This window comes from Podarcis bocagei (genome assembly GCF_964188305.1).
Source record: "Podarcis bocagei genome assembly, chromosome: 15".
In the NCBI taxonomy this organism is placed as follows: domain Eukaryota; kingdom Metazoa; phylum Chordata; class Lepidosauria; order Squamata; family Lacertidae; genus Podarcis; species Podarcis bocagei.
The window spans coordinates 17,330,991-17,355,190 of record NC_138141.1 but is presented as its reverse complement, the minus strand read 5'-3'; the positions used below and the strand labels follow the sequence as shown (position 1 = coordinate 17,355,190).

Below are 24,200 nucleotides of genomic sequence, written 5' to 3'. Positions count from 1 at the left end.
AGGGCAGCTGCGGCCGTCCGGCTCCTGCCCCTTTAAGGAGGAGCGTCCTCGGAGGTGACGTCACGGCCCGACCGGCCCGAGTGTTTACCGCGCGGCCTCGACCCAGTCGCGAGCGCGGCGAAGTAGCGAGAGGAGCCTTAAAGGGGCCGCGCTTGCTTCTCGCCCCGGGGGGAGGCCCGTCCTCGGCCTGCTGCGGGAGCCCCGACGCTTAGCGACGGGCATGCTGGCTTCAGCCGCCGCCGCCCCCACCTGCTGCTCTTCCTCCTCCGTCCCCGTCAGCCGCTGCCGCCGCCCGCCTGCCGGGCTGGGGCCATGCTAGGCCCGCAGGGGGCGCCCCGTCTTCTCCTGCCGCCGCTGCTGCTCCTGCTCTTGCCAGGGTCGGAGGCGGCGGCCGGCAAGAAGACCGTAGTGCAGAAGGAGGCCGACTTCGACAAGCCCTACACGGACGCCGTCAACGGCGAGCTGCTCAACATCTACGCCTTCAACCACACCGTCACCAGGAACGCGGTGAGCAGCCTCTGGGCGTGTGCAGAGGGCGCCCTTGCAGGGCAGTCTGGAGCCCCACCCGGGAGGGGGCGCTGCTGGGCCGCCCAGTTTCGTACACCGCTTGGGAAGGGACGGAGCCCCCCTACCCGCCGTTGTCCCTGTGCGGGAGAAAGGGGGTTGCTGGGCATTGTGAGGGTACCGGGTCAAGGCAAGTATAAATTAGGATGCTTTGGCTCTCTTGGGCAAGGCAGTCCCCTTTCGCAAACCCGCCCGCCCAGCTGCGAAGTGCAAGCGCTTTTGGAAAGGACCCAGGGAAGCCCTTGCTCGTCTAAGCAGAGAGGTCTGCGAGGGAGCCACGTCCTCTTCCGCCCCACCTTATCCTTATTTGTTTACAGTCAGTCATAAGGCTGTTTGGGTGCCCAGCCAGCAGCGATTCCTGCCCTTCTTCCGCACTTGTGGAACTCTCAGAATTGTAGAGTTGGGAGGGACCCCAGTGGTCATCTAGCCCAACCCCCTGCAATGCAGGGATCTCAGCTAAAACAACCATAGCAGATGGCCATCCAACCTCTGCTTAAAAACGTCCAAGGAAGGAGAGACCACAACCTCCAACGGCTCTTACTGTCAGAAAGTGGTTTTCCTGATGTTTAGCTGGAATCTCCTTTCTTGTAACTCGACCAGCCTCAAGTTCCTAGATCTCATAGAATCATAGAATCATAGAATCATAGAGTTGGAGTAGACCACAAGGGCCATCGAGTCCAACCCCCTGCCAAGCAGGAAACGCCATCAGAGCACTCCTGACATATGGTTGTCAAGCCTCTGCTTAAAGACCTCCAAAGTAGGAGACTCCACCACACTCCTTGGCAGCAAATTCCACTGTCGAACAGCTCTTACTGTCAGGAAGTTCTTCCTAATGTTTAGGTGGAATCTTCTTTCTTGTAGTTTGAATCCATTGCTCCGTGTCCGCTTCTCTGGAGCAGCAGAAAACAACCTTTCTCCCTCCTCTATGTGACATCCTTTTATATATTTGAACATGGCTATCATATCACCCCTTAACCTCCTCTTCTCCAGGCTAAACATGCCCAGCTCCCTTAGCCGTTCCTCATAAGGCATCGTTTCCAGGCCTTTGACCATTTTGGTTGCCCTCCTCTGGACACGTTCCAGTTTGTCAGTGTCCTTCTTGAATTGTGGTGCCCAGAACTGGACACAAGGAAAGGCATCTCTGCCCAGCAGAGCTGTCCCTCTCCAGAGCTGCGCCTCTACAGCTTAAACTCCCTTTGTCCCCAAAGGTGTGTCAAAGGTTGAGATGAGCTGTAAGATCTTCTTGGCAGACCTTTGGCCTCCAGGTGGCACCAGGGAATTCTCACTCTGTGCTTTGTGATCTGGTGTGACACTTTGCTGGGTTGTGGCACTTCAGCCTGTTTGTTCTGGGCAGTTGGCCTTTGTATCCACGACCTCCCAAATTAGGAGCCAAGAAGGTAGAGGGCAAAGGTGGATATCCTTATTCACCAGCAGCAGCTCCCAAGTCTGGAGGATGCATAGAGCCTACAACCCCATCTCCCAGCTGTTGTTTTCCAGGTGAAAATCCACCTGCAACGTCATTCCTGTCTCGTCACCTAGTGCAAGTGTACAGAAGGATCGTGTCCCTCCTTAAAGCAGCCACTGTGAGGGGTGTGGCTTAAAGGTCTGCGTCATCAGCACTAAGTTGAGTTCCTGCTCCTGGTGCTAAACTGAGAGAGAGAAGTTTTTCTACACTTAAACATGGCAGCCCAGGAAATAATACTTATTTAAATTCCTAGGCATGCCGCTGGGTTCCTTTGGGAGGAAGATATAAATTTAACAAAACAAATATAAAGTGGAAAAAAGGGGGGCTGGCAATCCTGTGCCAAACTGAAAATGTTGTTCTGCTCCCTTGGCACCAGTACAAATCATTCAGTACCAGCACAGGCAGGTGCCCAAGGTTATTATTTCACACACACAGGCATCTCACTCCTTCCAGTGCAGTTTTCTTGGCTTTCAGTCAGCTGTTATATTATTGCCTCCCCTTCCCTGCTCCCCGCAAGTTATGAGGATCCCATAGGCAAAAGCCAGCCTCCTTCTGCAACAAGGTGCAGGGTCATAGCTCAGTGGAAGAGCATCTGCTTTGCATGCAGAAGGTCCCAGGTTCAGTCCCCAAGGGCACCTCCAGGTAGGGCTGGGGGATATTCCTGTCTGAAAGAGACACTGTCGGTCAGAGTAGAGAACACTGAGCTGTTCCTAGCTGCTGGGAGTGCCTAGTAAGGGGTCTCTAGACTCCATGCCAGCAAGAATGCAAGGCCTCTTTTTCTCTTCCTGGGTCTGGATTGTTGAGAAGAGGGCTTGTCTGGGACTCAGAGGCTAGTCCAGGAGCAGCTCCCCACTGCCTGACTCCTCCTTGGCTTAGGGTCACCTCTCCTTGGTTAGTGTGTCTGCGATGCCAGGGCAGCCTTTCCTGGGGTGCGGCAGAGCCCGACACTTTTCTGCTCCTGAAACGGTCCCCCCTTGTTCTGCTCAGTCCTCCCTGTGCCAGGAAAGGTGTAGAATCCGTACCTCACTGCAGAGTAACAATGACGGGTGGCCTCTGCACATCCTAGGACCTTTGCAGGGGGCCGAAGATGTATTTATTGAGCAACCCAAGCCTTCTTTTCTTTTTGACAGATGGGAGCACAGACCAGGTCTGAGCTCTTGCGCAGACCTTTAGGGGAGTTGACCCAGGCGGCTGGCTGCAGAGTGCTTTCTTGGGCACCTGCCAGCCAGACTCATTAGCATCATTAGCTGTCTGCTGTCCTTTGCAACTAGTGGCCTCATGGGTGCCTTTGGTGGGTGGGAGGAGAAAGAGAGCAGGCAAAAGGTCCAAGGTGAGACATGCTTGGCTCTGCCTCCTGCCCCCTGTTTGCTGGACTGCTGCATCCTGAGCCAAACCCAAGACCTCCTCTTGTTCTCGCCCCTGCAGACAGAGGGAGTCCGGGTGTCGGTGAACGTGCTCTCAGAGCTGAAGGAGACGCCGGTGCTCTTTGTGGTCAGGCAGAAGGAGGCCGTGGTGTCGTTCCAGGTGCCGTTAATCCTCAGGGGCCTGTGAGTATCTCTGTGTGATGGACAGGCTCTTCTTTGCCCAAGTCTTCTTGGCAGGCCCTTGGGGGTGGCCTCTTCCCGGCTGGAGGGATGCAACAGTGAAACATCCTCCGTCCCAGCCACCATTCCCATTGGGGGCCCTGTGGTCTGGCTCTTCTTACCTGGTGGCTACCCTTAGCCAAGGACAAGGTGACTGTGGGCCTGAGACCAGCTGGGTAGAAAGAGGCTGATGCCAGGTGGGAGTTCTGCTCCTTCCGAGCCACAAAGGTCTCGCTCAGACAGGGCTGTTGGGTATTTGAATCGGACTGTGCTTGGGTGCCCCTGGTTGGTGTTCGCCAACGCCCCTTCCTTCTGCCTCGGGCCTCCAGGTACCAGCGAAAGTACCTCTACCAAGATGTCAGCCGCACACTGTGCCAGCCTCAGACCAAGAGTGAGGTGGAGATGCAGTTCTTCTACGTGGATGTTTCCACGCTCTCCGTGAGCAACGCCTCCTACCAGCTGCAGGTCACTCGTGTGGATAACTTTGTGCTCAGGTGAGCAGCCTCTGACCTCTGGGGCTTGAAGCAGCCAAGGAGCCGGCTGCTTGTCCTGGCAGGTCCTCTTTGGCTGAAGACCAGGCCCAGGAGTAGGTGAGGTTGTGGTGGGAGCAGCAACGGTGCCCTTTGCTGGGTGCGGAATGGGAAATAAGATACAGAAAAGTGCAGGTTGGGGGAAACGAAGGGAACACAGGCCCAGACACTGAAGGTGTGAAGGGGATCACAAAGTTCCTTTGAGCATGTGCAACATTCTGCCCCCTCCCAAACCTTTAGGTAAAGTTAGGGGACTCACTTAGAGGGTGCAGCTTTCAGGCCAACACAAACTTGGCTCCTCCAGCCGCTATAAGTGTGTTCCTTATAGTTGTTGTTCCACCAACACACACACACTGCACACACTGCTTTGTGGTTTTTCTCTACAAGAGGTATGTAACTTTTAAAGGTAAAGGTACCCCTGACCGTTAGGTCCAATTGCGAACGACTCTGGGGTTGCGTGCTCATCTCTCTCTATAGGCCGAGGGAGCTGGTGTTTATCTGCAGACAGCTTCTGGGTCATGTGGCCAGCATGACTAAGCCGCTTCTGGCAAACCAGAGCAGCGCACGGAAACACCATTTACCTTCCCGCCGGAGCAGTACCTATTTATCTACTTGCACTTTGATGTGCTTTTGAATTGCTAGGTTGGCAGGAGCTGGGACCGAACAACAGGAGCTCACCCCGTTGCGGGGATTCAAACCGCCAACCTTCTGATTGGCAAGCCCTAGGCTCTGTGGTTTAGACCACAGCACCACCCATGTCTTTTATGAAAACATTTAAGTCTTTCCTTTTCTTATTCCCTAACACAGGACCAATGAGCACTTCACCTTCAATGCCACGGCAGCGCAGCCACAGGTGAGTTCTCTCTGTAAGGGTGAAGAATAGAGAGGGCACCAGTTGGTAATTGCCAGAAGGAAGGCCCATTGGACCGAGGTTTCATTTATGAATCACGGACTTGTGGGTGGCTCTGCATCTGGTTGTGACGTGGGAAGAGCTTGTGCTGGTTTGTAATACCTCAGAAACAGTGGCTCTGGTGGTGTTGTTGTGGGAATGCAGGAATCTCTTGCCCAGCAAGCTCAAGATTGTCTCCCCGGAAGCAGAGAGAAAGTCATTTTTAAGAACGTGGCCATTAATATCCCAGGAGCAGAGATAGCCCAGCTGGTAGAGCAAGAGACTCTTAATCTCAGGGGCATGGGTTCAAGCCTCACATTGGGCAAAAGATTGCTGCCTTGCAGGGGGTTGGACTAGATGACTCTTGGTGTCCCAACTCTACAACCCTATGATTCGAATTTCTGAGCTGCAGCTGATTGTGCTATTTTGGGGGAGGGGGCACGCTAAAGGAAGGTAAAAGGGTGTTGAGGTGGGCTTTACGCCTTCCAGGGGCTGCATGTGGCTTCTTAATGTCTCCCTCTTCTCCTGGGCAGTATTTCAAGTATGAGTTCCCGGAGGGTGTAGACTTCGTGATAGTGAAGGTGACCTCTGCCATGGCCTTCCCCTGTTCTGTCATTTCCATCCAGGACATCTTGGTAAGTGAGATGGGTGGTTAGACTGGGGAGGGCATATTTTTTTCATGAAGGATCCTTCCTTTTTTGGAGCAGTGGAGTGGCTGACCCTGCTTCCTTCTTCCTTCCTTGCCTCAGTGCCCTGTCTACGACCTGGACAACAATGTGGCCTTCATCGGCATGTACCAGACCATGACCAAGAAGGCAGCCATCACTGTGCAGGTACCGGACTCAGGCTAGGAGCTGCGCCAAGTGCAATCTGAGCCCCGTAGAAGCGGCCAGGCTGGCTTCCCCGCTGCTTCTGGTGTCTGGTAGCATCAATTAGCAGATGGTTGCAGTGGTGTCGCTTGCGCCGGGGAATATTATCCGTGCCCTTGGTGCTCCCGAGGAAGTGATGCTTGTTTAAGAGAAAACTGATTCTTTGGGTGCTTTGTGTGGCAGGCACAATGCCTCTGCCTCGGTGGCTGGCAAATAACAGGGGTTCGCAGCCCTGGTCTGGCCTCAAATCCTGCCATCAGTTGGTCTGCCACTCACTAGGAACATCTTAGGGTGGTGTATGTGTGTATATAGGTAAAGGTAAAGGGACCCCTGACCATTAGGTCCAGTCGTGACCGACTCTGGGGTTGCGGCGCTCATCTCGCTTTATTGGCCGAGGGAGCCGGCGTACAGCTTCCGGGTCATGTGGCCAGCAGGACTAAGCCGCTTCTGGCGAACCAGAGCAGCGCACGGAAACGCCGTTTACCTTCCCACCAGATCAGTACCTATTTATCTACTTGCACTTTGACGTGCTTTCGAACTGCTAGGTTGGCAGGAGTATATAGGTATACATATGCGTATATGTATATGCTCTCAGAAGAGCCCACAAGGGAGTCCTTTTAGTGCCTGCTAGCTGGCACATTGTCATGGAATTTCTGCAGCCCAGGGAAGACGGTTCCTGATGCTGCTCTTCCACCCTCTTCCACCCTCTTGTTAACTTCCAGAAGAAGGATTTCCCCAGCCACAGTTTCTACGTGGTGGTTGTGGTGAAGACAGAAGACCAAGCTTGCGGTGGGCCGCTGCATTACTACCCCTTTTCCAAAGGTACAGAGGTGGGAGTTCGGGGATGGGGTGGGGGCTTCAATAGAGGTGATGCCTATGTTTGGGTTTTTTTGCCCTGCCATGGCAGAATCCCAAAGAGACAGTGACTGGGTGGTGGGATGTTCTGTGAGTCTGGCATGTTTCTATATCACTTTTTTGTTGTAATTTGCTCTGGGAGACTTTTGTTGCCAAATAAACACTTTGCATGCAAATACAATTAAACAATGCCACGAAGTGATTCGGAAGAAAGTGCTGAGCTAACAATAGATCCTTTGAAAACTACTGGAGATTTATTTTTATTTTTGAGAGGGAGGAATAGAGATCTTATGTTGTCCATATGCAGCAAATTATTTGCGCATTGACCCCTGCCCTCCTTAAGCGCAAACTCAAGCCTCTTCCCCCTTCCCTTGGACTAGGAGGCATCCTGCTGCAGGACTGTTTGAAGAGCCCTTTCAGGGCTCTGTATGTAATCCTCTTTTAATTAACCTCTTACATTGCCAACCCCTATGTAGACCATGAATCACAGTGCAGTACGTTCAGAAGAAGGAGTCCCATGCTGACTCGAAAGGGTAAAATAGTGGGTAGCGTCTGGTTGTAGAAAGCGACCAAGAGAAAGTATTGCATCTTGCCTGCTGAAGAGATCCATCCTGCCTACAGAAAAATAACCATGGACTGTGCTGCTTTCTTGCTTGGCTAACCCTGGTCATTTTGTCCATTCAGACGAACCTGTTGACCAAGGCAACCGCCAGAAGACCCTGGACGTGGTGGTATCGCCAGCAGTCACTTGTAAGTAGCCCTGGATGTCAGCTGCACCCATTTGAATGGGCGAGGGAGCACAGGGAACAGCCCTGATTGGAGACACCAGGTTCCACCTCCTTACCCTGACTAGGGTTTTGAACCGCTGCCACTCAGCTTTGAAGAGTTGCTGCAAAGAGCATGAAGCGTATCTGTTTTCTGTTGATCCACTGGTTAGGACCCCCGACTGGTGGCTTCAGATCACCCACAAAACGATTTAATCTAAACGTTAGGAAGAATTTCCTGATGCCTCAGAAGGTGGTGGACTCTTGAGCAGAGGCTGGATGGCCACCTCCTCCTCCTCCTCCTCCTCCTCCTCCTCTCAGGGATGCTGTCGGCAGTGGGTTTTCCACATCAGCAACAGAGGGTTGAGCTGGATGCCCTTTGAGGTCTGCTCCAGCTCTGCGATTCTGTGTAGCCCCCGATTGTGTACTGAAGGGGCAGGAATTTTGCATGAGAGTGACTTAATTCCTGCACCAGACATTTTCACTGGGCTATTTTCCATAAGATGGAGCTAAGCGGCAGAGAAAGGAAGAGAGCCTAGGTGGACCTAAGCAGGCATCCCACCTGTGCTTGGAAACAGGACTTTAAAGTTGTCAGCTCCAGCAGCAGCTGCTGCACATCTACAAGGTCTTCCTCTTTCCCCCTTCCCTGCAGCACAGGCCTATGTGAGCGGGATGTTGTTCTGCCTTGGGGTTTTCCTCTCCTTCTACGTCCTGACGGTCCTCATCGCCTGCTGGGAGAACTGGAGGTGAGTCCTACCTTTGCACCCATAGGTGGTGTGGCTCTCTCTTTCCTTTGCAGAGAGGCCAGTGCTCCTGCCATGCAGGTGGTCAGCAACACGACTGTCCATCAGCCTGGGATACGGGTCCTTCTTACCATCTGTCTTCCTAAGGTGTCCCAGAATTCAGCGTGTGGCTTGGCTGGCTTGCGAGAGCTATCTGGAAGAATAAATTTCCCTGCTTTCTATTTGGTGTCTGGATTGACGTGTGGCGGGGCACTCCTGCTTTGCAGCGGTGTTGTGAGCTGAAATAGCCCTCCCTCCCCAAACGGTACAGGTTTCCAGTGACTCCAGGCTGATACCATCCTTTGTACCTCCTGAAATCACCTCCTTTGGGGCAGAACTGTCCACAATAGTCCTTTGGAGCCCCTCTTCCAGAGGGACAAAGGAACCATCCAGCCCACTTCTACCAGAGCCTCCGCCTACTCCCTTCCATGTACTTTTTGGTGGGGTGGAGAGTCTTTTTCTCTGTGGATGAGGCAGCTGCCTGAGGCACTCTTCATTACTTTATAGGCAACAGAAGAAGAAGAAGCAACTGGGACTGTTGTCTGCCATAGAAACACCCAGTACTGAAACTGGTAGGTGAAGTCTGTGTGTGTTGTGGGCTAGGAGCCAGGGTGGTTCTTGCTCCATGCCGTAATGCTACAATTTCTGCGTGTGACACCATTTGTGTCCGCCTGTGCAATTGCCTGCGGATGTACTTTCACTCAGCATCAACGTGTCATACCATCTCTGTTAATTCATAGCCTTCCACGTGCTCATGCCTCATGGCAATGTACAACATACAATAAAAACAACTAAAAACACCACCACCACCACCCCCCAAAAAATGTTAGCAGGTAACTTTAAAAACAAGGTAAAGTGGACATTCATGCCAGAGACCTCTTTATCTAGCTGGGAAAGCCTGTCAGAACAATAAGGTCTTCAGTTGTTTATGGAAAGTGCTGTTAGCGGGTGTCTGTCATATCTCAACAAGGATTCAACTTGAACAGGGGCAGCCACACCAAAAGCCCTGCTCTGAGCTACTGAGGAAGGGGTTTCTGGTTTTTCTGGGTCCCCCCCCCCCCCCGTAGAGCTTTTGATGGATCAAGAGATCTTTGAGCAAGGGGGCAGGCAACGGTGATGGCGAGTGGGATGTTTGGGGAAGGGGGATGTCAGAAGCACAAGGGGAGGACACTGGAGCCATGGGCAAAACCTCTGGTTCCAAAACTGCCTGCAATATCAACGAGATCTAGTACCCATTTTTCCCTCAAAAAAAGTGGGGGGGGGGGGAGGAAGAGAACTGAGTTGCTATAGAAGTCCAAGCTTTTCACAAGACTCAAGTTCCCACTCAGCATTCCGCGTTTGTGCAATTTCAGTTGTCTAAATCTTCAACCTTGGGTCCCCAGATGTTGGTGGACTTCAACTCCTAAATCGGCTCATCCAGTTGCCATGGATGATGGGAGTTGTAGTCCAGCAACATCTGGCAACCCAGGGTTGAAGAAGGCCGGCCTGAATGGCCCTGTACTGCTTCAACATTTGTTGCCTGCCGCTTCCAGCTCTTTCACAGCATGGGGGATCTGCACTGGCCAGCTGCTGGGTCCCCCCTCCCCTTGCCAAAGTCAGCTCAGGCTTTCCAGGGGCACCTGCTGTGGCTTGGGGGGCAGTTGTGGTGTAACACCCCTTGGCAATTAAAGGTCAAGGTAAAGGGACCCCTGACTGTTAGGTCCAGTCGCGGATGACTCTGGGGTTGCTGCGCTCATCTCGCTTTATTAGCCAAGTGAGCCGACGTACAGCTTCCGGGTCATGTGGCCAGCATGACTAAGCCACTTCTGGCGAACCAGAGCAGCATACAGAAACGCCGTTTACCTTCCCGCCAGAGCGGTACCTATTTATCTACTTGCACTTTGACGTGCTTTCGAACTGCTAGATGGGCAGGAGCAGGGACCGCGCAATGGGAGCTCACCCCGTCGCGGTGATTCGAACCGCCAACCTTCTGATCGGCAAGCCCTAGGCTCTGTGGTTTAACTCCCAGCGCCACCTGTGTCCCCCTTTGCCAATGAAAGTTTGGGTGTTTGCATCAGTAACTCTGTCTCTTTTTCCCTTTTTCTCTCTTGCTTCCCTTCCTCCTTTTTCTGGGGCACCTCGTGCTCAGCTTCTCTCCTTGGTAAGCACCAAACACCTCCTCCTTTCTCTTAACTTCCAAGCAAAGGATTCCCCCTCAGCCTTTTTGTTCCCTTTGCCTTGAGGGGGGTGTCAGGTCCAGGTGGGCTCTGAGGTTCTACCCTAGACAGGAACCTCCGGAGCCATGGTCCGGGGCTGCATCTGGTTTATACCTCTTTGAAGAGACCTCCCTGATTGGGCGGCGAAATAAAAAATGGGCGACCTGTTCGCTCTGCCTCCTCTTCCCCAAACCTTTCCCTGATTCAAGACTGAGCCAAGGAGGAGTTGGCACCTTCGCCTGCCCTCTGCACCTGCTCTGCTCCTGCCCACCCCCGTTCCCCGCGGTCACTGTCTGCTGATGGTTTGTTGCAGGGCATCCCCACATCACCCCAGACTCCTTCCTGGGGCGCCAGCCTTACAACGGCTACAGTTATGGTTCCTTTGGTGAGTCCCAGGTGCAGATGGTGCCTCCCCCCTGAAGCCCCTCACCCGACCTGTGCTGCAGGTATAGATACCAGGCCTAGCCTTTGGGAACTGCTGTGCCTGTTTGTCCAGGAAACCTGGTGGTGCAAATGAGCAAGACACTTCAAGGGGGTGGGATGGGGGGAGGGAATTGCCGCCGCCACCTCTCTTGTGATCATCTGAGAGGTCTCAGCCTTGCTGCGCCACTCACTCTGTTTTGCCCCCTCCCAATTGCTGTTGCAGACAACGGTTCTACGGCCAGCACAGAAAATGTCACCGATAGCCTGCTGTCCACAGAAGCATCCTACAGTTACACAGGTGAGCTGCTTACCTGGACAGGTGGGAGTCTGGGGGATGCAGAGACCAGATTCCTTCTCTCAAGTGCCTGGGTTTTGCATGCTTGCATGGTGGGAGGCAGCCGGGTACCCCAAGAAAGTGGGCACACAGGGTGAGCCGGGCTCCTGGGCCTCGTGGATCTTCGGGCCTTGCGAACTGCTTCGGGGGAAAGTTCCTGGCTTGTTGGTTGTTGTTGGCATTTCTGTGGCGGGTCCTGAGAGCTAACTCCTCTGTGTAACTCTTTCCTTTCCTTTCAAGGGCAGGATACCTGTCAGCACCGCCAGAGACACTGGGCCATTGCAATGGGTAGATGCTGGCAGAGAGAGAAATTGCCAATCATTTCACAATCAGGCATGGCGTTCCTGGCACCAGGCTTCCTCGACCAGGAAAGGGAGAGGGCATTTTGGCCAGGCACCTCTGCTGCATTCTGTGCTCTTTCTGTGTTATTTCAAAATCAATTTCTTGCAAGAGAAATGCGGCTGGTGAAATCGCAAATATGGAGCTCAATTTAAAACCTGGATAAGAAGTGATGGGGCTACACGCTGTCTACTCCTGACAATACAAATCCTAGCAGTGGCTGTTTAGTCGTGCAAGGAACACAGTCCAGGCTGAGTCCTGTTGGGCAGCCAGGAGGGAGCTCAAGAGGGGTCGAGCTTTGCTCTCCTCTGGCCTCCCTGGGGAGCAGAGGTGCAGGCAGACTCACATGCAGGATTCGGGTTGCTTTGCAGCTTCTCCTCCGCCAGCTTGGAGATACAAAAATATACTTACAAAAATGAAGCAGGGAAGATGCAGTCGGCTGGCAAAGATGCTCCCTGGAACCAGGAATGTGATGCAAAGGCACAAACCCCAGCCCCCTCCCCAGTTCTCCCTCTTGAGCTCCCTGTGGCTTTCTGAGGGGCTGCAATAGCGGGAGAGAGGGGTCATGCTTCTTCTTCCACCACTGGCATCCAGCAACAGGGATTCCTGTGGTTTCCCTTCAAGCCTTGTGGGCTAATTTGGATTGTAAGGATGAGGCCACTTACTCTCAGAAAGCTCACAGCGGAGGGGTGGGTTAATCTGCATGATTCCAACTCCCACACCAGGCAATTGCATGAATCAGGTGCGTCCAGGACAGGTGATTGCTGCTCCTGGGGAGGGAGAAGGGGCCGAGCTCGCCATGGGGGCGGGAGAAGCAGGTGGCAGAGCACAGCATGTTGAGAGTCTTTCCTGACACTCCTTGGCCTACATTGGGCAAGGCGGCTTCTTGGCCCCGTAGCTGCCCAGGTGTCTGAAGACCCCCCTACACTGAGCTGTCTGCTCTGCAGAAAATGAGGCAGCCAGGAGGTCCATTACATCGCTAATTCAATGGCCCGGGGCTGATCTGACCTGTTGCCTTTTGGCCGTGAAGGCTGCCAGGCGCTTCCCCGAAACTAAATTGTGTTGGGCTGAATTCCCCCTCCTACACACACACACCTGGGGTCGGGGTGTGCGTGTGCGCCTGGCAGACCAGCTGGCCACGCCTGTCTGTGCCTTGTCAGTCATGCTGCCCCCTCTCTGCCCACAGATCGCTCCCTTGAGAACATGGCGGGGCGGCCACGGCTCGACTCGCTCAGCTCCGTGGAGGAAGACGACTATGACACGCTGGCCGACATCGACTCGGACAAGAACGTCATCCGCACCAAGGTGCCTTGTGCTGGGGGGCAGGAAGGCATGGGAGCCAAGAGTCACCCTCTGCCATTGCCAGCCAGTTCTGTCTGCCTGCCAGTGCTGTTCATCTGCCCTGGGTGTGGAGGGTAGAAGTGATGCTTCCCTCGCTTGCCATTTAGAACAAGCCAGAGAGCCACAGTCTGTGGCGAGGGAGGGAGGAAACACAGGAGAAAGTGGGGCTGAGTGAGCAGCACATGGCTTGACTTGCTTGCTTGAGACACCCAGAACGATCTGCAGGTGGCTCTTGATATCTAAGGCTCTCTTGGGCTTTACCTGCAAGTTGGGTTGGGCTGGGGGCAAAGGGATCAGACAAGATGAGCGGGGGTCAAAGCAGTCTCAGGGTCTGGAAATGCCGACCTTCCTTGTAGCCTCACAGGTTATCTTTCTATGGGGGGAGGAAGTGTCAGTTCCCAAGGAGACCCACAGTTCACCCCGCTTCTTGCATCTTCTCATTGCAGCAATACCTGTATGTGGCGGATCTGGCCCGCAAGGACAAGCGGGTGCTGCGGAAGAAATACCAGATTTACTTCTGGTAAGAGAGGAGAAGGATATGGGGGGGCGCTGTGCCCCACCTGTACTGGGGGCTAGCTCTGCCTTCTATCCATCAGTTCTGGGTAAAAGGGGCAGCCTGGCTTGGTGGCTGAGTGGACCTGCATGGCCGCCAGTGGGTCAACAGAGAGCCCACCTATTGCTTCATGGTGGAAATAAACTGGGGGTGTGGGACGCACATATGTCCCCTTACCTCTGGTGTCTCCTGCAGGAACATAGCCACCATCGCCGTCTTCTACGCTCTGCCCGTCATCCAGCTGGTCATTACCTATCAGACCGTAAGTGGGTTTCTTTCCTGGGCTTCTTTCCATGTGCTATTGATAGCCACCTGGCCACCTAGGTGCTATGTTGTCCCTGAAAGCCTGGTCTACCCATTTGCCCTCGTCTGGGCTGGAAAGGTTGGCTTTTGCCCCAGCCCAGCTCTGAGCACCTAGTGCCTTCTCTGTGCCGGTGTGAGCCGGTTTCCCCGGATCTGAGCTCTGCTAAAGGGGGCAGTGGATTGCCAAGCCAGCCCTCACAGTTGGGTCCTCTGCAGTGCTTACCTCCCCTTTCTCGTTGGCAGGTGGTGAACGTCACCGGAAACCAAGACATTTGCTACTATAACTTCCTGTGCGCCCACCCGCTGGGCAATCTCAGGTAGGAGCAAGGGTCATGCAGCATCCATCGTTCTGCCCGGACACTGAGGTCCAGCGCCGAGGGCCTTCTGGCGGTTCCCTCGCTGCGAGAAGCCAAGTTGCAGGGAACCAGGTGGAGGGCCTTCTCGGTGGTGGCACCCGCCCTGTGGAAAGCCCTCCCACCAGATGTCAAAGAGAACAACAACTACCAGACTTTTAGAAGACAACTGAAGGCAGCCCTGTTTAGGGAAGCTTTTAATGTTTAATAGGTTATTGTATTTTGGTGTTCTGCTGGAAGCTGCTCAGAGTGGCTAGGGAAACCCAGCCAGATGGGCGGGGTATAAATAATTAATAAATTACTATTATTATTATTAATTATTAGCGTCCTCTTCCCTGGGTCAGGGACTCCAGCAGAGCCTCTCTGGCTTTTGCCCACTATGCCTTGATGCAGACCTGCCTTGCTTTCCTCTCCCCAGCGCCTTCAACAACATCCTCAGCAACATGGGCTACATCCTGCTGGGGCTGCTCTTCCTGCTCATCATCCTGCAGCGCGAGATCAACTACAACCGGGCACTGATGCGCAACGACCTGCAAGCTGTGGTGAGTCGCGATGGGAGGATCCGGAGGGTGGTTTCAGTCCCCCGGAGCCTCGACACCAGGCGCTGCGCCCTCATTTGCCTCTCCTACCCTGGGACGCCTTTTTCTTCCTATCCCAGATCCCTAGTCTTAGAGGTATATTCAAGAGGTGGGTGGCGCTGTGGGTTAAACCACAGAGCCTAGGACTTGCCAATCAGAAGGTCGGCGGTTCGAATCCCCGTGACCGGGTGAGCTCCCGGTGCTTGGTCCCTGCTCCTGCCAACCTAGCAGTTCGAAAGCACGTCAAGGTGCAAGTAGATAAAAAGGTACCACTTCGGCGGGAAGGTAAACGGCGTTTCCGTTCGTTGCTCTGGTTTGCCAGAAGCGGCTTAGTCATGCTGGCCACATGACCCAGAAGCTGTACGCCGGCTCCCTCGGCCAATGAAGCGAGATGAGCGCCGCAACCCCAGAGTCAGTCACGACTGGACCTAATGGTCAGGGGTCCCTTTACCTTTTTATGTTCAATGCAGAGTTAAGAACAAAGGCAAAGGGTGAAACCGGCAGAAACAACATTCACAGCAGCATTTTATTTATTTGCTAGGGGCTGTCATCCTAGCCCACATTGCTTACCTTCCTCAGCCCCCAATCGTGTTGTCAACCATCCTTGGCTGTGCATGCACATTCAGTCACCAGCGTGCTGACAGACAAGTGCAAATATAATATAGGGAGATAATAAATGTATCGGCTCGTGTTCGAAATCCAGCATTTCCCCACCAATTTAAAATCCTATAGAAATATAAACAGCGTAGTGCAGGTCACAGCAAAATATTATGTCTATCTTTTCATAGCCTCACCTGTAGTTTTATAAACCATTTTATATGTCAAAATGAATGGAAGTTGTTAATGTTGCAGTTGTTGTATAAGGGATTGTTATTTTGACCTGAGTGTAATTGAAATTATTAGGATTTTGGTACACAGAAATAAAGTAAATAATCAAACCATCAATTCTAGCATGCAAGGAGCCACCTAAATTATATAATTTGGTATCTGCATGACTGGCATTAGTAATTGTATTATAATGAGGCTGTTACTGGATTGTAATTGAAAACTAATAAAAATTATTATCAAAAAATAAAAATAAAAATTGAGGGTCACAGCAGCTGTAAAAATACATCAAATCAATGAATCATAGCTAGCCGTACCAGGAAGGTGTGGTTTATGAACTTTAGCCTACACTGGCCAATGTTGTGGGACTACGGCTCCCATCAACCCCAGACAGCATGGTCATATGATACTGGGGCTGATGGGAGTTGTAGTCCAACAGCATCTGGAACAGGTTGGTGAAGGCCGGTAGACTCCATCTCTCCAGGCACACAAACACGCAAACTTGGGGGAACTACGTTCTCTTCCTTTCTCCCTGGCTTGCTGTAGTTGCGCAGAGAGTTCTGCTCTACTCGCCACCTCTTCCCAGCCCCTTTTTCTCTCCGGTAGACGGGGGCACAGTCGACCGTGACCCAGGGAGTCAATGGGAGCCAAAAGGGCTGGAGCTGAATGCCAGCTTGCAGGTGGGCGATGCAAAGCAGAAGCCACTGACCAGCTTCTCTCTGAAACTCTCTGCTCCCTTCTCTTTTCCTAGGAATGTGGCATCCCTAAACACTTTGGCCTCTTCTATGCCATGGGCACTGCCCTCATGATGGAGGGGCTGCTCAGTGCCTGCTACCACGTCTGCCCCAACTACACGAACTTCCAGTTTGGTGAGTGTCGCCTGGGAAGTGGGGCAGGACCGGAGGGGAGGGGCTGCCTGCACCCGGCAGATCAGGCACCCCCAACCTGCTTCCAACTGCAACTCATAGCAGGCCCAGCCAGCACGGCCACGGCAGCTGGAGGGCACCAGGTTCGGAAAGGCTGGGCTTCACAGTCCAGGGGCCATGGAGAACTTGCCAGAGGAGCCCTGCAGAAGAACGTGCAGCAGGTGCTCTGCCTTGTACGTCTGGGGAAAACGTGTGCAAATAATGATATCAGGGGCAGCCTCTCTGCCCATGTGCACTTTGCTTGCCCCTGAATAGCCACCTGCTACATGAAATGTTATGATTATTTAGTTAAGTTAAGTTAAATTAATTGAAAAAAGCTTGCAATTACCAGATAGGCTGAGGATTAAAACATGTAATGTGAAGAATTACTGTGTTTTTCACTCTATAGGATGCACTTTTTCCCCTCCAAAAATTAAGGGGAAATGTGTGTGCGTCCTATGGAGCAAATGCAGGCTCCTTGGCTTCAGCGATAGCAACACAAAGTCTCTGAAGCGCAGAGGGAGCGCTCCCTCCGTGCTCCGGAGGCTTTGTGTTGCTTTCACTGAAGCCTGGAGAGCGAGAGGGGTTGGTGCACACCGACCCCTCTTGCTCTCCAGGCTTCAGGGATAGCCACCTGAAGCCTTCGGAGCGCAGCGCGAGTTCCCGCTGCGCTCCGCAGGGTTCAGGTTCCTTTTGCTGAAGCCGGGAGAGCAAGACTCTCCTGGCTTCATCAGAGAGGGAGAGCTGTGCAGCGCTCCTTCAGCCAAGCAGGAGGAGAAATGGAAGGGGCTCCGTTTCTCCTGCCGCTTCGCTGAAGGGGCGCTGAGCAGAGAGGGGGAGATTTTTTTCTTCTTGTTCTCCCCCTATAAAACAAGGCAGTGGTGTAGCGTGGGTTGTCAGCACCCGGGGCAAGGCAAGTAATTTGCGCCCCCTAACCCGTGGATTTACGTCCCCTAACCCATGGATTTGCGCCCCCTAACCCCCAGATGTTGCACCCGGTGCGGCCGGCCCCCCCTGCACCCCCCCACGCTACGCCACTGAAACAAGGTGCATCCTATGGTCAGGTGTGTCCTATAGAGTGAAAAATACGGTAATATGTTTAATGCTGAATGGATAAGACAGAAATATGTTAAGTGACTAGGTTAATTATATAAGAATTTTGATTTGGAAAACCGTTCAAATGATATACATTGAAATTCAGCTAGGGGGATACGAGGAAGTCACTCAACAATGTTATTAAGATTAGTTTGAATAAGGTAATGATTTATGTTTGTTTATTTGTTTGTGTGTTTATAAGTTGTGAAAATCAATAAAAAAAATTGGAAAAAAATAACGAATAGCCACCTGCTGCTGGTCTCTTGCTTGCAGACACCTCTTTCATGTACATGATCGCCGGCCTCTGCATGCTGAAGCTGTACCAGAAGCGGCACCCCGATATCAATGCCAGCGCTTACAGCGCCTATGCCTGCCTGGCCATTGTCATCTTCTTCTCGGTCGTCGGGGTGGTGAGTGGCGATGGGAAGCCTCCGGAGCTCCATGCGGGAAGGAGGGAGGCAGGCCTCAGCTGGGACAGTGGCCTCCCCAACCCCCGGGGGCTGGTGTCCTGTTGGCCCGCGTGGGTCTTTTCATTCTTCCTTCTCGTGGGGGTTTTTGCAAACGGCATTGTCCCTCTCCGGTGTCCCTCAAATTCCTCGGTGGCCTTTATGTATTGGCAAAACGTTTCGGATTTGTTTTAAAAACAAAATCACAACAGTGAACCAGGAAAGGAAAGCCTTTCCCATGATTATTACACTTGAGGAGTACAAATCGGGGGATTTGGCGCTGCGGGTTAAACCACAGAAGGTCGGCGGTTCGAATCCCCGCGACGGGGTGAGCTCCCGTTGCTCGGTCCCTGCTCCTGCCAACCTAGCAGTTCTAAAGCACATCAAAGTGCAAGTAGATAAATAGGTACCACTCCGGTGGGAAGGTAAACGGCGTTTCCGTGCACTGCTCTGGTTCTCCAGAAGCGGCTTAGTCATGTTGGCCACGTGACCCGGAAGCTGTACGCCGGCTCCCTTGGCCAATAAAGTGAGATGAGTGCCGGAACCCCAGAGTCGGCCATGACTGGACCTAATGGTCAGGGGTCCCTTTACCTTAACCTTCAGGAAAGGACGTTGCAGAAACCGCTTTCTGCTCCTCTTCCACCCCAATTTCCTCTTAAAATAGTGGGGAAACCCTGGCTTCCATTGAAAGGAGGGAGGAGGCAGAAAGGAGACTTCCTGTCTTGCCTTCTCAACCCACTCCCTCCCCCAGCCTTGAATTCAGTATCATGGCCCCAGCAAATGGCGTGATGCACCCCTTTCTCTCCTCTCTCCCAGGTCTTCGGCAAGGGCAACACGGCTTTCTGGATCGTCTTCTCCGTCATCCACATCCTCTCCACTCTGCTGCTGAGCACCCAGCTCTACTACATGGGCCGCTGGAAACTGGGTGAGTTCTGCCAGCCGTTCTTTTTTAAGAACAATATATTTTTATTGAATTTTCTGTTGCACAATTTCAAATGAATATTTTACAAACTTAAAAAAATATCCACTGGCTTCCATTCTTCTCTTTCCGTGGTTCATTTTACGTATCCTATATCCCTGCATATTTTAGTATAACCATTCAAATCAATTTTCCACTTTTACATCCATTAAGAATTATTTACTGACTCTATTTAACTTATCTTAATGCTGCCAGCATTTTCAGCTGTAGGCACTTACTTTCCATATACAGTGGAACCTCGGGTGTACTCAATAAATGTTTTCCAATCTTATTTAAACACATGTTCTTGTCTCTTATTCAATATCTTAAATCTGCAAGTTGTGTGTATTCTGTCAACTTAAGTTACCAAGCCTCTTGAGTTGGGACCTCGCTCACTTTCCATTTTGGGGCTAAGAAAACAACGGGCATAAAAAAGAATAAGAAATCAAGACAGCAAACTTTTTATAAAAGAATGGAAATGGTTTATTGAATATTTACAGATAAATTGCAAACAGGTAAAAACATTGGCAGGATTATTGTAATAACCTGCAGTTACATAAGAATATACCTGTATATTTAAAGTAGATAATTAAATGAGTAAATTAAATGAATTTGGATATGCAGAAGAAATTTTAAAAACTAAATTTAAGGAACCGCAGAAAGAGAGGGAAGGAAGTCAAACTTTGAAATGTTAAAAAGATTGCAAAAGTAATGAAATGTATAAACTTGAAAAGTATAAATAAAAACTTAAAAACAAAAATGGGCATACATAAATAACCTTTTCTGACACCTGGGAATTTCGTTCTGGGTTATCCTCAGAAAAAAGGACTCTGTTTTTTGGGGGAGGAGGGCGCATGAGAGAAATCTCATGGCTGATTATGTAAACATGTCCTCTGCTTGCTTCCCAGGAGTGGCCTCCTGCCCCCACCATGTCAGCCCACAGGGCAGGGTGCATTCCTGGGTCCACGTAGCTTTAACATGTCTCTCTCTCTCTCCACAGACTCTGGGATCCCACGCAGGATCTTGCACGTGCTTTACACGGACTGCATCCGCCAGTGCAGCGGGCCTATGTATGTGGTGAGTAAGGCTGGATCTATACTGATAAAAAAACAACGCTATAAAATCTCTCGCTGCAAAATTCCATTGGCGACAGATCACTGCTCTACAGCACCACCTGGTGTCACATGTTTGTAGTGCAGTTGTAAAAATACAATTGACGCGTGTAGCTAAGTCCTCTAAGTGTGGCTGGCTCTCTCCTGGAAGGATTGCGGGGGCTGTATGAAAACTCGACCTCCCTCTCGCTGGGCTAGGGCTCCCGTGGGTGCTTTGCTGGCCTCTGTTGCAGATGCTAATCCCCATTGCCTCCCTCTCTTTTCCTCCACAGGATCGAATGGTGCTGCTGGTGATGGGCAATGTCATCAACTGGTCTCTGTAAGTCAGGGTTGGTGGGCAGGGCAGGATCCAACTGGGCAGAGCAGAGAGGATTACCAGCCAGTCAAGGGGCAGGAGGGGGGGTGTATTTATATCAGATTAGGCAAGAGACACAGGGCCTTCTCTCTGGTGATGCTGTGGGAGATGGGCTCCCTCTGCCCTTTCTAAAGGGAGGTTAGCAAATATCTTTCAGCTCGCTTTTAACACGTGGCCTGCTGCCGTTATGGGATTTGTGTTTTCCTTTCTTCGGGCTGCTCCTAGTCTCAGAATGTTTCGTGAGAACAGCTCCTGCCTTATTCAGGTTTTAGGTCTGCTGTTTTTATTGTGCGTGTGCGTTGTAAATTGAATTTGCACTTACACGTGGTGGGACAGAAAGGCAGAACAGCAACAAGAGTGACACATTATCATAACAACAATGGCAGGAGTGGTCCTCTCAGGCTGGCAGAGGCCTCCCCCCCCCCCCGTGGCCTTGAAGGGCCCCCAGTTGTGGTCCTTGAGGAGTCACCCTCCCGCTTGACAGCCTCCTTTTCCCCGCAGGGCTGCTTACGGCCTCATCATGCGGCCCAACGACTTTGCCTCCTACCTTCTGGCCATTGGCATCTGCAACCTCCTCCTCTACTTCGCCTTTTACATTATCATGAAGGTGCTGCACGTAACCCGACTTGGCTCTTGGGGCCAGGGCCAGCTTCTCTCTGGGCGGAATATAAATTGCATAAATAATAATATCGAGGGGGTGGGTGTTCCCATTCAGAGGCGCCAGTTCGCGAGGACAATTGTGGGTGGAGTTGTGTGCATGATGAAAGGATGTCAGGACGTTCCCAGTACCAGTCCCCAGCGTGGGGCTGCTTCAACCTTCCTTCCCCTCTGTGGCAGGAGAAGGAGCCGCTGGCCACTGAAACTGTGCCACGCTCAAACTCCTTTGCCCCCTGATTTTTTTTGGACTTTGGGGGGGTCCCCCAAAAATTATTGTATGTGAGCCAAAAGGATTTATTTGACCTTCATGAGTTGGCGCCCCTGCTCCCATTTATTATGGTGGAGTAACTTCCTGCTAGATTGCAGCCCCTCTGTGCTCCTTTTGTCTGTGAATTCAGTACATCCGCAATAGCAACCGAGAAAGTTGGGATTTCCACCTCCCTCCCTCCCTTCCTCAACTTTGTTTCTGATCAGCTTTCCTTGCCCTGCAGCTCCGGAGTGGGGAACGCCTCAAGCTGATCCCCCTGCTCTGCATCGTTTGCACTTCCGTCGTCTGGGGCTTTGCCCTCTACTTCTTCTTCCAGGGGCTGAGCACCTGGCAGGTGAGCCATTTCCCCACCCTCCATATCCTCAGTTCCCGCACAGGCTTGTCCCAAACCGCCCACGTCAGAGCAGACCTCTGAGTAGCAAGTTGAAGGAGCTGCACTTACACAGTGGTACCTCGGGTTACAGACGCTTCAGGTTACAGACTCTGCTAACCCAGAAATAGTACCTCGGGTTAAGAACTTTGCTTCAGGATGAGAACAGAAATCGTGCTCCGGCAGCGTGGCAGCAGCAGGAGGCCCCATTAGCTAAAGTGGTCCTTCAGGTTAAGAGCATTTTCAGGTTAAGAACGGACCTCCAGAACGAATTAAGTTCTTAACCCGAGTTACCACTGTAAAAGGCTTTAGAAAAGCTCTCATGCAGAAGATGCATCACTGCCCTGCGTTGCTGTTTGGTTAGGGCAGCCTTAGCCTTAACCGTGGCTCCCTCCGTACCTTTTGGGACTACGACTCCCATCAGCCCCAGGCAGCGGCCTGGCAGTTGCATCCCCAGACCTCTGGAGGACGCCAGTTAGGGGCAGACTGGGTTAGAGCTTGTTGGGTGGGGGACAGCTGAATCCAGCGCCGACTGCGCAGACCGCCTGCCTCCTGCCAAGCTTCACAGACTGCCTTGTCGCTGACCTTCCGCAGAAAACGCCGGCCGAGTCCCGCGAGCATAACCGGGACTGCATCCTGCTCGACTTCTTTGACGACCATGACGTCTGGCACTTCCTCTCGTCCATTGCCATGTTTGGCTCCTTCCTGGTAGGTGGCGTGGGCCCAGCTGGCCTGGCAAGGGGCGGGAAATAGCAGCACCCAAACGGTGGTCTCCAATGCCGGCTGCGCCGAAAGGGCCAGCAAATACTGGCGAGCAGGGAAGAATCTGGAGGGAGGTTCGCCAAGGCGGTGCGGGCCGGGGCGAAAGCAGCACCCTGCACCCACGTACTCCCCCTTGCACGACAGCACAAAGCTACCTTCATTTCTGGGGAAGGAGAGGGTGGGCTTTTAAACCACCGCCCACCTCCCCAACCTGACCCTCCCTCCCTTCCTCTTGTTGTAGGTATTACTGACTCTGGATGATGACCTCGATTGTGTCCAGCGTGACAAGATCTATGTCTTCTAGAGGCCAGGATTCCCCAGCAAGGGGGGAACGAGGCCTTTCCTGCCTGATGGCTTGGGACAGGCCTTGCAGAGGCGTTTGGCTGGAGCCAGGATTTGCAACAGGCCTCCCTGCCCGTTCAAATGCATCGTGAAGATGTCACCTTTGGCAGAGCCAGCGGGAGCAACCTAGGCTGACGGTGGGGGGCACACCCTCTTTCAGTATTTGAGCCTTCACGGTGCTGGATGCCCCGGGCAACTTTGGGCAGCTTTGAATGTTGCCTGTCTTGCATTTCCAAGAGCTCTGGATGCCAGGCAGGCTCCGGCCGGGTCGCTTGGTCCTGCTGCTGCGCCAGGTTTTCAAGAGAATCGGCACCTCGTTGGCTGCCAGCCTCTGAGGGTTGGCCTATGTGCCCACCGACTCCCCTGGGCATGGCCTGGGTCAATAGGGAAATGACAGGTTTCCCCCCTGCCGCCGCTGCCTCCTCCTCCTCCTCCTCCTTAAAGGGGTGGGGGCTTGTTGTTAGAGGCCAAACTGGGGTCTTGCACTTCCAGCACGGGGCTGGGGAGAGGGCCTGGCAGCAGCTCCTAGGTAAGGGGGCTGGCAGGAGCCTGCCTTGGGGGCCCTCGCCCTGGAAGCTCCTCACCCGCCCATTGCCTCACGCACATTTCTGCCAACCCTGAGTTAAGCACATCTTCGCCCTCTGCAGCCGAGGCCACGTTGCCTCCTATCTCTGGACAAAGACTTCTGACCTCCATGACGCTGCCACAACCGGTGTGATCTTCCTTCCAAGCGCGGCCTTTCTGAGGGGCAGGTGGTGCTCAGTGGGGCCCCTCTTGCCAACTAGATGCCACTGCCATGCCCAGGAGGAAGGGGGCGCCGTTTTCTCTCTGTTCTTAAAGCACACACGGCATTGGGGAGGGGGCTCCCTTCAGTGCCTAACTAAAACTGGGGCGGCAGGTTGGGCTCTGTCTCCTTGTCTCCCCTTCCGCCTGCCACTGGGTGGGCCTTGGCAGCTGCGTCGCCCCCTGACGGTTTACACTGCACTGCCTGAAGATGTTTGCTCCTTTTTACTCTTGTTTTCTGCTCAGACCTAGAATCCGATCCAGGAGGCCTCTCTCCTCTCATTGTTCCTTACGAGCTGCCCAAAGTAGCCGTACGAATAACAGTTATGGGTGGCTGCTCCGGGCTGCAAGCCAAAGGGCTCCTTCAGTGGCTGGGGGGAGGCCCCCACCCACTGCACTACCGGGGGAAGAGCCTTTCCCCCCCACAAAAAAATTAACAATGAGAAGGGCCTCCTACATTCGTCCATTCCTGGTTATTGATTGTGAGTTTGTTTGTTTTTTAACCATTATTCATGTAAGACATTGCAGAACAAAATGACCGTTTTCATTTCCTACGGATTCTGCTGCCAAATGCAAAGAAATAAACAAAAGCCTTGCTTTGC

At 52.7% G+C, this 24,200-nt stretch overlaps 1 protein-coding gene across 4 annotated transcripts; it reads left to right on the top strand.

Annotated features, from left to right (window-relative positions):
- Window positions 1-128: 128 nt before the first annotated feature.
- SIDT2 (SID1 transmembrane family member 2) lies at window positions 129-24,200 on the top strand. 4 transcript variants are annotated; one of them, XM_081172510.1, is made up of 27 exons: window positions 129-507; window positions 3,455-3,576; window positions 3,942-4,106; window positions 4,950-4,995; window positions 5,565-5,666; window positions 5,781-5,864; window positions 6,623-6,722; window positions 7,440-7,505; window positions 8,172-8,265; window positions 8,809-8,873; window positions 10,810-10,881; window positions 11,143-11,217; window positions 11,494-11,541; window positions 12,779-12,897; window positions 13,380-13,453; window positions 13,682-13,748; window positions 14,033-14,106; window positions 14,561-14,684; window positions 16,297-16,414; window positions 17,819-17,955; window positions 18,808-18,916; window positions 19,950-20,026; window positions 20,334-20,380; window positions 20,918-21,023; window positions 21,565-21,675; window positions 22,306-22,419; window positions 22,715-24,200. In XM_081172510.1, exons 1-27 carry the CDS (start codon window positions 313-315, stop codon window positions 22,775-22,777), a joined length of 2,574 nt encoding a protein of 857 aa, XP_081028636.1. In that variant the 5' UTR covers window positions 129-312; the 3' UTR covers window positions 22,778-24,200. The 4 variants fall into 4 exon arrangements, with proteins under 4 accessions (XP_081028636.1, XP_081028638.1, XP_081028637.1 ...); XM_081172512.1 differs by lacking the exon at window positions 10,810-10,881; XM_081172511.1 differs by lacking the exon at window positions 11,494-11,541.